General features: G+C 49.4%; 1 protein-coding gene across 4 annotated transcripts in view; it reads left to right on the forward strand.

Annotated features, from left to right (window-relative positions):
- Positions 1–13,002, forward strand: part of THG1L (tRNA-histidine guanylyltransferase 1 like) — a 137,405-nt gene extending 124,403 nt beyond the window's left edge. For 2 of the 4 annotated variants that reach the window (XM_075344296.1, XM_075344297.1), the window contains exons 4-7: positions 7,246–7,415; positions 9,404–9,492; positions 11,395–11,502; positions 12,448–12,999. In XM_075344296.1, the coding sequence (XP_075200411.1) occupies positions 7,246–7,415; positions 9,404–9,492; positions 11,395–11,502; positions 12,448–12,609 (529 nt within the window). In that variant the 3' untranslated portion in view covers positions 12,610–12,999. Of the gene's footprint in view, positions 1–7,245; positions 7,416–9,403; positions 9,493–11,394; positions 11,503–12,447 lie in introns of all 4 variants that reach the window. The other 2 variants (XM_075344295.1, XM_075344294.1) reach the window with 2 other exon arrangements.
- The last annotated feature ends 207 nt before the right edge of the window (positions 13,003–13,209 follow it).

Genomic DNA, 13,209 nt, shown 5'->3' on the forward strand with positions numbered 1-13,209 from the left:
TCCTGCTATATGCCCCCCCCATCCTGCTATATGCCCCCCCCATCCTGCTATATGGCATGTATCCTGTGTCACACAAAAAAAAAATGAACGTTTATACTCACCTTTCCTCTCTCCATGCAGTATCACTCGCCCTGTCTGGGGCGGCAGCAGCGCCACTGGAGTGTGGAGCCTTCACCATTGTCTGCAGCATCGCTCGTCCTCCTGTCAGCTGACCCGTGTGGAGACTAGCGGCGCGACAGCGATGTCATCATCGCTGTGCTCACCGCTCTCTACACAGATCAGTGGGCCGGCAGACAGGGAGATATCGCGATGCTGCAGGGAAGTGACCATACCGTAATATTCACTGCACCCTGCGCTGATGATGATGCGCGGAGAGCAGTGAATACAGCCGCACATGATCACTCCAGGCTGTAGTTGCCAGGGGTGATCATGCGGACTGGTTGTTAATTATGTGCGCACCCCCCGCCCACCTGTCAGCGCTGGCTTCAGCGCTGAGGGATGATGGGCGAGAGGACGGGCGTGCATATGTAATGAGCGGGCCCACGTGGTCACGGCAGGCGCCTGCTACAGCCTACTCGTGCCGCCGATGACCTGCTCCACCGCAGCACCCTCATTCCTCGCAGCCACATTCAGACTATAAGACGCACCCCCCACTTTCCCCCTACATTTGGGGGAAAAAGTGCATCTTATAGTCCAAAAAATACGGTAAGTAGAGGGTGCCAATAATTTTGAACTGTCCATTTTGGGGGGGTTTCGGGAAATTATGTCCAATTTGTCATTTATTTCTTTGTCGCTCCATTGGGAGACCCAGACAATTGGGTGTATAGCTATTGCCTCTGGAGGCCACACAAAGTATTACACTAAAAAGTGTAAGGCCCCTCCCCTTCTGGCTATACACCCCCAGTGGGATCACTGGCTCACCAGTTTTGTGCTTTGTGCGAAGGAGGCAACACATCCACGCATAGCTCCACTTTTTAGTCAGCAGCAGCTGCTGACTATGTCGGATGGAAGAAAAGAGGACACATATAGTGTCCCCAGCATGCTCCCTTCTCACCCCACTGTATGTCGGAGGTGTTTGTAAGGTTGAGGTACCCATTGCGGGTACGGCGGCAGGAGCCCACATGCTGATTCCTTCCCCATCCCTTTTTACAGGGCTCTGGGTGAAGTGGGATTTACCGGTCTCCAGGCACTGAGACCGTGCTCCATCTACAGCCCCTGGAGAAGATGCTGGATGGAGCGGAGTACATCAGGGACATGGCCCTGCTTCCTCAAGGTACTCTGTGTCCCCGTGCATTTGGCGCTCACACCGCAGCATGCTGGGTGTTGTAGTGCGCCGGGGGACATCAGCGCTGCGGCGCCTGTGCCATGGCCTCATTCAGCTTTGCTGAAGCAGGCTCACTTATGGGAATTGGTCGCGCCGGCCGCTGGGACTGCGGCGCGGCTGGCACTTGTAGTGCGCCGGGGACTTCAGCGCGGCCTGCGCTTTTACGGCGGCCGCGCTGATAATAGAGTCCCCGGCTTTTGCGGCCTGCTTCCGTTCGTTCCCGCCCCCAGACCTGCCAGTCAGGAGAGGGGCGGGACGCTGGCCACTTCCAGGAATCGGTCGCGCCGGCCGCTGGCAGCGGCGCGGCTGGCACTTGTGGTGCGCCGGGGACTTCAGCGCGGCCCGCGCTTTTACGGCGGCCGCGCTGATAACTAGAGTCCCCGGCTTTTGCGGCCTGCTTCCGTTCGTTCCCGCCCCCAGACCTGCCAGTCAGGAGAGGGGCGGGACGCTGGCCACTTCTATGAATCGGTCGCGCCGGCCGCTGGAACTGCGGCGCGGCTGGCACTTGTGGTGCGCCGGGGACTTCAGCGCGGCCCGCGCTTTTACGGCGGCCGCGCTGTTAACTCGAGTCCCCGGCTTCTGGGCCTAGTCTCCCTTCGTTACCGCCCACAGCCCTGACAGTCAGGGTAGGGGCGTGACGCTGCATAGAGCAGAGCTGAGAGCTGGAGTATGTTTTGCATACTCCACCCCTCTCACTGTGTGCACTGTGAGTCCGGATTCCCGCACTTTCTCAGGCACGCCCACGGCTTCCTTCTCTACAAGGACGCCGGCAGCCATTAGTGTCAGTTTCTGTACGATACAGAGACAAGTGTGGAAGACCCTGGCATTCTGATAGTCACACAATCGCTGTAACAGGCGTTAAGCAGCACCTGTGGTGCTAACCCCACTAGTGCAGAAGTGCACTTATAGACATGCTTGTACTATATACATTGCACTGTTTGGTCGCACGTTGTATATACCCTCCTGGATTATGCGGAGGAGTTATCAGCATATTCTCTGTGTAAAACAAAGGTGCAGAACCACATGTTTTTCTATACAGCTGGTACAGCATGTACGGCTATACGGCCGGCAGGTACATAGACTCCCATTGTATGCACTAATGGCCAGGGGATGAGGACGGTGTCTGCAGTATTTACTGACAGTTTTTCTGAGACTATGGCTATGATACTAGAAGCCTAGCAGTCCGGACATGTCTCTCACAATATGGGCACTGTTGAATCATTGGTCCATGGCCCCCCTCAGTGTGAATAACTAACAGCTCCGGGAATGTCACACGCATCCCAGAGTCACGGCTCTGCACGGACGTCAGTCCCAGACAGCCTAAGTGGGCTCGCTATGAGCGGCCTCGGTTTCATCAGGGTCCTAACAGAAGGACTCGCTGTGTAATGAGGCGGAAGTAGCGGCTCAGGATTTTGATCCTGAGACCGCTCTCAATCTGGATACACCTGATTGTGACGCCATAGTAAATAATCTTATAGCGTCCATCTATAGAATGTGGGTTATTTCTCACAACTCCTCCAGTGGAGGAGTCAGCTTCACGTATTTTTCTGGACCACTCTGCCTTCAGAGAGGCAGTCCAGGAACACCACGCTTATCCAGATATGCGCTTCTCCAAACGGCTTAGGATACACGTTATCCCTGTCCCCTGACTTGGTCAAGGACTGGACCCAATGTCCCGAGCGGCATCCTCCAATCTCCAGGCTTGTAACTAGATCCATAGTTGCAGTGGGAGATGGAACTGCAAACTCAAAGATACCACTGACAGACAGATGGATTTCTGGTCGAAGGCCATCTATGAGGCTGTCGGCGCACCGTTGGCTCCGACATTCTCTCCCTTGGGGCACTCCAAGCTATTTCAGCTTGTCTTACACAGATTGACACGGTTACACGTACATCTGTGCCGCAGGTGGCATCCTTAACCTCTCAAATGTCTGCATTTGTTTCTTACGCGATTCAGGTTGTCCTGGACTCTGCGACCGTGCGGCGGTAGCCTCCGCTACTCCGTGTTTTTAAGCAGAGCCTGGTCTGCTTCCAAAAAAAAAAAAAAAAAAAAAAGGTTGCCTAACCAGTTGCCTTTTTCTGCTGACCGACTGTTTGGTGAGCGTTGGATGTAACCATCAAACAGTCCAGGGGTAAGGATTCATCCTTTCCTCAGCCCGGACACAACAAACCCCAACAGAGCAAGAGGCAGTCGGGGTTTTCGGCCTTTTCGAGGCTCGGGCAGGTCCCATTTTTCCTCGTCCAATGTGGACTCAAAAGGATCAGAGGAGCTAAGATTCTTAGCGGGCTCAGTCTCGCCCAAAAAAGCGACAGTCTGAAAACCCGCTTCCAAGGCGGCTTCCTCATGACTTGCGGCCTCGGTCGGTAGCAGGCTCTCCCGCCTTGGCGATATTTAGCGGCCATAGGTCAATGACCATTGAGTGTGAGACATTCTGTCTCACGGGTACAGGATAGAGCTCACTTCTCGTCCTCCAACTCGATTCTTCAGAATTTCTCCACCTCCCGGCCGGGCCGCTGCTCTTCTGCAAACAGGGTGCACTCTACAGGCAGAAAGAGTGATGACCCCCGTTCCTCTTCAGGAACAAGGTCACGGTTTTTACCCCAAATTCTTTGCGGTACCTATAACAACGGGCCGTTCCGTCCCGTTCTGGATCTAAAAATGCTCAGCAAGCTCGTGGACACCAGGCGGTTCCGGATGGAATCCCTCCGCCATGTCATCGCCTCAAGGTCCCAAGGATATTTCCTAGCATCATTAGGCATCAAGGATGCTTATCCACACGTGCCGATTGATCCAGAGCACTAGCGTTTCTACGCTTCGTTATAGGAGACGAACACCCTCTGTTCGTAGCTCTACCGTCCGGCTAGCGACAGTCCAACTGGTCTTCGCCAAGGTCAGGGCAGCAGTAGTCACAGTCCTGCACTCTCAGGGTCACTCTGTGGTCCCGTATTTAGACGATCTACTTGTCAAGGCACTCTCTTAGGAAACATGCCAACACTGCCCGAACGTTGCGCTGGAGACTCTCTAGAGTTTTGGGTGGATCATCAACTTTTTAAAGTCAGATCCGACCCCGACCCTATCGATAACATATCTAGGCATAGAGTTTCTTACTCTCTCAGCGATAGTGAAGCTGCCGCTAGACAAACAGCATTCACTACGGGCTGCAAGCTCTTCTTTAAGAACCAGTCGCACACATTGAGACGCCTCATGCACTTCCTACGTAAGATGGTAGCAATGGAGGCAGTTCCTTTCGCGCAGTTTTACTGCGTCCACTACAATGGGACATTCTCCGCCAATGGGACGAGGAGTCGACGTTCCTCAACAGAGTCGTCGTTCTTTCTCAGGCGGCCAAGGAATCTCTTCGGTGGTGGCTTCTTCTCACCTCTTGGTCAAAAAGAAGGTCCTTCCTATCCCCGTCCTGGGCGATAGTTACGACAGAGGCGAGTCTATCAGGGTGGGGAGCAGTTTTTCTCCACTACAGCGCTCAGGGTACGTGGACTCAGCAAGAGTCCACTCTTCAGATCAATGTTCTTGAACACAGAGCAGTGTATCTTGCCCTACAATCCTTCCAACAGCGGCTGGAAAGCAAGCATATCCGACTTCAGTCGGACAGCTCCACAGCGGTGGCATACATCAACCACCAAGGAAGAACGCGCAACCGGCAAGCCTTCCAGGAAGTCCGGCAGGTTCTGATGTGGGTGGAAGACACGGCATCCACCATATCCACAATTCACATCCCAAGTGTGGAAACTAGGAAGCTGACTTCCTAAGTCGCTGAGGTGTGGCCGAAAGAGTATGGTCTCCTCACCCGGACGGGTTTCAGGAGATCTGGCGCCGCTGACAGAGGCCGGACGTCGATCTAATGGCGTCACGGCACAACAACAATGTGCCAGCTTCATGGCACGGTTTCACAATCATCGAGCTCTGGCGGCAAACGCCTTAGTTCAGCATTGGTCGCAGTTCCAGCTACCTTAGGTGCCACCTCTGGCATTGTTGCCCAGAGTACTGCGCTAGATCAAGACCGACTGCGGCCGCGCCATCCTCGTCGCTACAAATTGGCCGAGGATGTTGTGGTACTCGGTTCTGTGGTGCCTCACGGTAGGCTAACCGGGGGCACTACCAGACCAATCAGACTGGCTGTCTCAAGGGCCATTCTTCCATTTGAATTCTACGGCCCTCAACCGGATGGTGTGGCATTGAGTCCTGGAACCTACTGTCGTCAGGATTACCTCAGGACGTGGTTGCCACCATGAGACAGGCTAGCATACCAACGTCCGCCAAGATTGACCACAGGACGTGGAAGATGTTCTTATCTCGGTACTCGGCGCAGGGTGTTTCTCCCTGGCCGGTTGCATCGTCTATGTTTCCTTCCTTCCTGCAATCTAGGTAGGAAAATGGGTTGTCGCTCAGTTCCCTTTAGGGACAAGTCTCAGCGCTATCTGTATTTTTTCAGAAACGACGACTTCCTCAGGTACGCACGTTCCTACGGGGAGTTTGTCTTCTCAGCACTCCGTACAAGCGGCCGTTAGAGCCCTGAGATCTGAACAAGGTTCTAATTGCTCTCCAGATGCCGCCTTTCGAGCCTTTGAAGGATGTCTCCCTTCCCGTTTTTCACGGGAAGTGGCCTTCTAGTAACGGTCTCGTCTCTTAGGAGAGTTTCCGAGCTAGCAACGCTCTCATACAAACTCCCTTCCTGGTCCTTCACCAGGACAGGGTAGTTCTGCGTCCGGTTCCGGAATTTCTCCCTAAGGTGGTATCCCATTTTCATATCAATCAGGATATCACCTCACCTTCTTTGTGTCCTCGTCCAGTCCATCAATTTCAGAAAGATTTGCATCTGTTGGTGCTGGTGAGAGCACTCAGGTTCTACTTCCCGCATGGCGCTCCTGCGCCACCCGGATGCACTCTTTGTCCTTGTCGCTGGTCGGCGTAAACAGTCGCAAGCTTCCAGATCCACCCTTGCTCGGGGGCTCGAGTAACCAATTCTTGAAACCTACAGTTCTACTGGGCTTCTGGTTCTCTCAAGGCCGAAGGCCCATTCTACCAGAGCCGTGGGTGCATCCTGGGCATTACGGCACCAGGCTACGGCTCAGCAGGTGTGTCAGGCACCCACCTGGTCGAGTCTACTTACTTTTACCAAGCATTATCAGATGCATACCTACGCTTCGGCAGACGCCAGCCTAGGTAGATAAGTCATTCAGGCGGCGGTTGGCCACCTGTAGGAGAGGGCCGTTTGACGGCCCTATCATGAGGTATTCTTTTACCCACCCAGGGATTGCTTTTGGACATCCCAATTGTCTGGGTCTCCCAATGGAGCGACAAAGAAGAAGGGAATTTTGTTTACTTACCGTAAATTCCTTTTCTTCTAGCTCCAATTGGGAGACCCAGCACCCGCCCTGTTTTCTCGGGGTTTTTCTGTTTTTTCGGGTACACATGTTGTTCATGTGGTATGGTTCAGTTCTCCGATGTTTCCTCGGATTGAATTGGTCTTTAAACCAGTTATTGGCTTTCCTCCTTCTTGCTTTGGCACTAAAACTGGTGAGCCAGTGATCCCACTGGGGGTGTATAGCCAGAAGGGGAGGGGCCTTACACTTTTTAGTGTAATACTTTGTGTGGCCTCCAGAGGCAATAGCTATACACCCAATTGTCTGGGTCTCCCAATTGGAGCTAGAAGAAAAGGAATTTACGGTAAGTAAACAAAATTCCCTTCTTTTTATTTTTTTTTTGTGTTGCTTTTAATACACACAAAGGAAATAAACATGTATCACAAAACGTGTGTAATTGCAATAATTTTCTGGGAGAAATACTTCATTTTCTATGTGTTCTATAAGTTTAACCTTTTTATATTCCTATATATTGCATCACTGTCAGATTTGTCACAATAGTGAATTTTTGTCTTTTTTTTTTCTCTCCCATTTGTAAGCAAGTTCATCACACACGTGGTCTCGCAGCTTTCCTCCAGTTACGTCTTCTACTGGAATGAGTTTTTTCCAGAACAGCCGATCCTGTATCCTCCAGGATTCGATGGACGAGTTGTGCTGTATCCCAGCGTGCAAAACCTGAAGGATTACCTCAGCTGGAGACAAGCGGACTGTAAGTAAGGGTCTATTCGCAATTCACTGAAAAGGATGAAATGCAGCCCCAATCACCATATTAATGCACTGCAGGATGCAGCAGACACCCATAATCACTGGGACCCCGTGGCCATCCCAAAAACAGGGTTCTGGAACATGGGAACTGAGCCCCGTTTTGAAAGGAGCGAGGTGCGGATGCTCGACATCCACTCCATTCATTGTCTAGGAGACTGTCAGAAATGGGCATGCTGCATTTACATAGTTACATAGGTTGGAAAAAGCCCTCGGTCCATCTAGTTCACCCTTCCTCCACTAATTCTACACTTTGTCCCTAAGTCATTTATAACCAACAATGTTGTGTGTACTGAGGAAATCCTCCAGCCCTTTTTTAAAAGCTGTTATAGTATCTGCCATTACTACCTCTTGTGGTCGGCATTCCACCGTCTGACTGCTCTAACTGTAAAGAACCCTTTCCTATTTAGCTGTCGGAATTCTCAGGATTGCATTCTCAGGAACGCTAGGGCTTCCGGTTGTCTGATCTCCAGCAATTAGAAAGTTTTCTCCTACACCATGGAGAAATGATCACTTACTCCTTTAGCAGAAACCTACTAATGAGATGAGCAAGCCGAATTAAAGATATTCCTGATGGCAGAGGTGTAACTTTTTTAAAGGTCCATTGAGATGCCTGATTTCTGTCTGTTAGGCTGCTTTCACACATCCGGTTTCTCCTGTGCGGCACAATCCGGTGCCTTGCAGAAAAAACGCAACCTTTTTTTTTTTTTTTTTTTGCCGCCAGTTGCGTTTTTTTTGCATAGACTTTCATTAGTGCCGAATTGTGCCGCATGGGCTTGCGTTCGGTCCGGTTTTTGCCGCATGCGGCAGATTTAGCCAATGCGGCGGCCGGATGGAACGCTGCCTGGCACGTTTTTTTGTCCGGAAAAAAAAAAAACGCATCGCGCCGCATCTGGCCGATGCAGCGCGATTTGCAGTGCATGCCTATGGACGCCGCATGCGGTTTTGTTTTTTTTTTCCCCCACTGCGCATGCTCAGTAGCGTGCCGCAAGTGGCAAAAACCGGACTGGCCGCATGTCAAAAACTTATGCAAAGGATGCGGTTTTGTCGCCGCATCTGTTGCATAGGTTTTAGAGCTGGATTGGCCGGCTCTGCTAAAACCGGAGGTGTGAAAGCAGCCTAAATGAGCGCTGATCGACTCTATACAACTTGACTGGTGCTTTGTTTTCAGGCCTGTTCTACATGGGCTGGTGGGAACACAACATTTGTTAAAAGGAACCTGCCACTTGTAAAGAAAAAAATATGCTATTAACCTGCAGATATGGGGTTAATCTGCAGGTTAATAGCATTCTGAACCTGTCCGGCACCTGCACATTAAACCCTGCTGTCGGGAGGAAAAGAACTTTAGTCACCCCAAAAGCGTTCCGGTTCCAATTATGGGGGCGACACAGGTTCAGTCATACAGAGTAGTGACTGACTGTTTCCTCTAAAGCTGAGCAGCTGTCAGTCAGTGCGGGGGACAGTTACAGCCACCGCTCTCTATACGCAGAGCGGTGACTGAATCCATGCCGGTGCCACCCCCGTGGCTGAAACCAGAAAACCTCCAGGAGGATTAAAGTTCTTTTCCTCCTGGCAGCAGGGTTTAATCTGCAGGCGCCGGACAGGTTCAGAATGCTAATAACATGCAGATTAACCCCAGACCTGCAGATTAATAGCATTTTTACATTTGACAGGTTCCCTTTAATACTATGGTTTTGTATTTAACAATGACAACAGCGCCATCTGCAGGCTATAAAACATCCAGAGTCTAGATGTCACTGAGGTGTTGTTGAATGAGGCACAGCAATACACAGCCCCATTACCGTACTGTTGTCTCCCGTGCAATCCATCTGTCATACCGGATGCTTGGGAGGGGTTTGTTTGTTTTTGGGGGTATTTTTGCACAATGAACCCTTAAACCTTTCCCTGAGCTTCACTTCTGCCCTATGTCTGCAGGTCACATCAACAACTTGTACAACACGGTGTTTTGGGCTTTGGTACAGAAGAAAGGGCTGACCCCAGCAGAGGCTCAGGACCGGCTAAAGGTGGGTGATCAGGTTGCCTCGTTACATAAACTACTAAATTTAGGCATATTTAACAAGATATCGCTCCTATAGATAATTGAGAAGAACATAAAGATTTGTGATTTATGTAGATCAGTGAGACCCCCCCCCTCTTCTATATAGGTCATTGCAGAGATTATCAAGTGCCGGCTGTCAAAATAAGTTTCTCGTCGTATGGTCACATTCCTGTTTGTCGGCTGATGCACAATGATGGGGACAAAATGCTCTCTAACCAGATCTGTGTCCCCCCATACACCATCATATCAATAACGGGACGTAATATATCTCATTGATTTTTATGGGTTTTTTTTTCTCTTGCCAGTTCTGATCACCTGATATTTAAGCATTTTGCTCATTCATTGGGTATTTTTTTTTTTTTTTTTTTTTTTCCCCCGCAATGGCAGGAGGTATGAGAACACTTTACAAGGAGTTGATCTGTGGACAGCACTGTATAGAATAGCCGAGCAGATAGATATCAGTTTGTTGGAAAATATTCAGTATAATTTTTGTATTTTATTCATTGAAATCCCTGGCGTTTGTATCTTGAGTCCAGTGGGCGGTGCTACTAGTGATTGACAGCTATCTCTACATACACGGTCATAAAGGGAAGACTGTCAATCACAGAATAGGACCGCCCACTGGACTCATACATAATCTAATATATAAAGCTGTGTGTGTGTCAGTGTCCGCTAAAGGAATCCGCACCGTCGCGATTACAATCACGAAATTTTGCACAGACTCCTCATGTGACTCAGGGAACGTCATAAACTATGTTTGGATGGGAAAAATTTAACCCCGCGCTTTACAGTTAGTCTCCAAAATCCTGCCTCCATTAATCTGAATGGAGGTGGGAGGTACGGGCTATTAATAACAACTGTCAGTGGTTGCTATAGGAACAAAATAAACTGTTAGTATAAGAAGCTTATGTGTGAGGTAATAAGATGTCGGTGGTGAGATGGATAAAGAGACAGCCCTGCGCAAGAGACAGCCCTGCGCAAGAGACAGCCCTGCGCAAGAGACAGCCAGAAACTCTGAGAGAGCTACTTTCCCGGGCAACGCCCGGGTATTACAGCTAGTTCAATGAATAAAATGCAAGTTTTACGGAAACCTTTCCCATACAAATGTATATTAATCTGATCAGCTCTGCCTGCCTTCAGATCAGATCCCATTTTGACATGACGGGTTCCTCACTGCTGAGTGGTTGCTCTCTTACCTGGAGCAAACACCATCTTCAGAGAACACCCAGGCAGGCCAGAGCTGTCAATCACCAGTGAGGGAGGCGGGGCTTAGTTAACCACTGAGCCTTTTAGCCACACCCTGTGTGCACCAAGCACCTTAATTAGCATGTTAGATTAACCTTTAGTTAGTGAATAACTCTGGCAGCGATTAGATCACTAAAGATGCGGTGGGGGGGTTATTTAGGGGATAATTTCCTACAAGACTTTGTGCTTGGTTTATACTGTCAGGTTAGGCTGACAAACCCCATTCAAGGCTCCCATACACAGTCATCTAACCTCCCCCCCCCCCCCCCCCCCCCCAACTTTTTTTTTTTTTTTTTTGTCTTCACGGGAGATAAACCTGCCAGTGGCTTACCCTGCTACCCCCATTGAAACACACAAACATTTCGTCAAGTTGCCTCGTTTTATCTAGACTGTCGGACATAAAGCTGGTTTTATTGGCCAGTTTTGATAAATTCATCCTCAAGACTGCGGAAGAAAGCTCGTCAGGCCAAGACTTGACGCAGCAGATAATGTCTAATGTATCCCTATACATTGTAAACGGCGAGAATCTGCAGTGTTTCTGCAACAAAGTAAGCGTGGGTCTATATATCTGTGACGATTTTTCAATTCTGTGGATGACATTTTGCACTCTTTATACCTGCAGGGGACACTTTCCGGACAGAAGAATGAAATATTATTTTCCGAGTTCAACATAAACTACAATAACGAGCCGGAAATGTACAGGAAAGGCTCCGTCGTTATATGGGAGAAGGTAAGAATGTTTCTTGTATGGTAAAAATCACCTGGAAACATTTTTCTTGGTCAATATGAATATGAAGATATTAAACTTGCATATGTGCGTTTAATTAAAAGGGGGTAGTCTGGGATTTTTATTATTTTTTTTTTTTTAACTGTCTCAAAAAACTAAATGGCAGCTAGTTGCTAACAGGGAACTACCTGTCTGTTGTACTGGGCATCATTGACTGTTCTTGCTGGTGATTCCGGTGCTCTGTGTCAAAGGAGCAGCCATTCCTCTCGTTCTGATCTGTCAGTAGGGCATGACTGTGATTGACAGCCGCTCTATAAGCTGCGGCCACCATCAGTGAGCTCTTATATACAGTATTCTGCAGAATACTGTATAAAAGAGCCCAGGCCACTGTGTAGAACATAACATTTTTTTTTTCTATAATACTCGCCTGGGGGTGGTCGGGTCCGATGGGTGTCGCTGCTCTCTGGTCCGGTGCCTCCTATCTGCTGTCATCTCCGTCCTCCTTCTATCCAGCCCAGGCCGGCATTGAGGTCCTGCGCAGGCGCACTGTAATCTTCCCTGCTTAGGGTAGATCAAAGTACTGTAATGCGCAGGCGCGAGGAAAGGTTAATTACCACCTGCACATGCACATAACAATACTTTGATCTTCTCTGAGCAGGGCAGAGAGAAGAGCGCCTGCGCAGGACCTCAATGCTGGCCTGTGTAGATGATGTGGGACATGTCATGTACACGGGTCTCAGAAGAAGTGAGATGTCGATTGCCAGATCAGGGAGCAGCAACACCCATCGGACCCCCCCAAGTGAGTATTATAAAAGTTCTTTTTACATTATACAGCGCGGCCTGGGCTCTTGTATAAATTACATCATAGCAGTAATGATGGCGATCCTAGGTGTTGTCACTGGCCTATTTACAGTGTTCTTTTACTTTTGTCCATTTCATTTGTTTTAGGTCAATGAAATTAGCAAGAAAGTAATAAAGGTGCCACATCTGGCCGAGGAGAAGGAAGTGGAGGTTTGTCGGGTTCGAAACCAGCCGGTGGTCCTGCACTGCGACATCATCGGAGACTCGTTTTGGGAGGATCATCCAGATATTCTGTCTTGTGAAAGTTGATGATTTTCTGGTTTGTTTGGTTTTTTGTTTTTTTTTTGCCTGATCCTGGAATATTTTAATCCCTGCATGGACCAAAGATTTGTTCTTAGAGATTTTATGCTGTAATTTATTCAACAAAGTTGGACAGTTATGTTTTGATATTTTTTAAACTTCACAGCATTAAGAATAAAAAGATTTTCCTTTTTATTTTTGAAGGGCTTACTAACAGCAGGAGGTTTCATGTCCATATCTCCTTATAAATGAAATGACACCAGAAGCAGGTGGAAGGAGAGATGTATGAATACTAGTGATGAGTGAGCACTACCATGCTCGGGTGCTCAGTACTCGAAACTAGTGATGAGCGAGCACTACCATGCTCGGGTGCTCAGTACTCTAAACTAGTGATGAGCGGGCACTACCATGCTCGGGTGCTCAGTACTCTGAACTAGTGAGGAGCGGGCACTACCATGCTCGGGGGCTCAGTACTCTGAACTAGTGATGAGCGGGCACTACCATGCTCGGGTGCTCAGTACTCAAAACTAGTGAGGAGCGGGCACTACCATGCTCGGGTGCTCAGTACTCTGAACTAGTGAGGAGCGGGCACTACCATGCTCGGGTGCT

This window comes from Anomaloglossus baeobatrachus, chromosome 4 (genome assembly GCF_048569485.1).
Source record: "Anomaloglossus baeobatrachus isolate aAnoBae1 chromosome 4, aAnoBae1.hap1, whole genome shotgun sequence".
In the NCBI taxonomy this organism is placed as follows: domain Eukaryota; kingdom Metazoa; phylum Chordata; class Amphibia; order Anura; family Aromobatidae; genus Anomaloglossus; species Anomaloglossus baeobatrachus.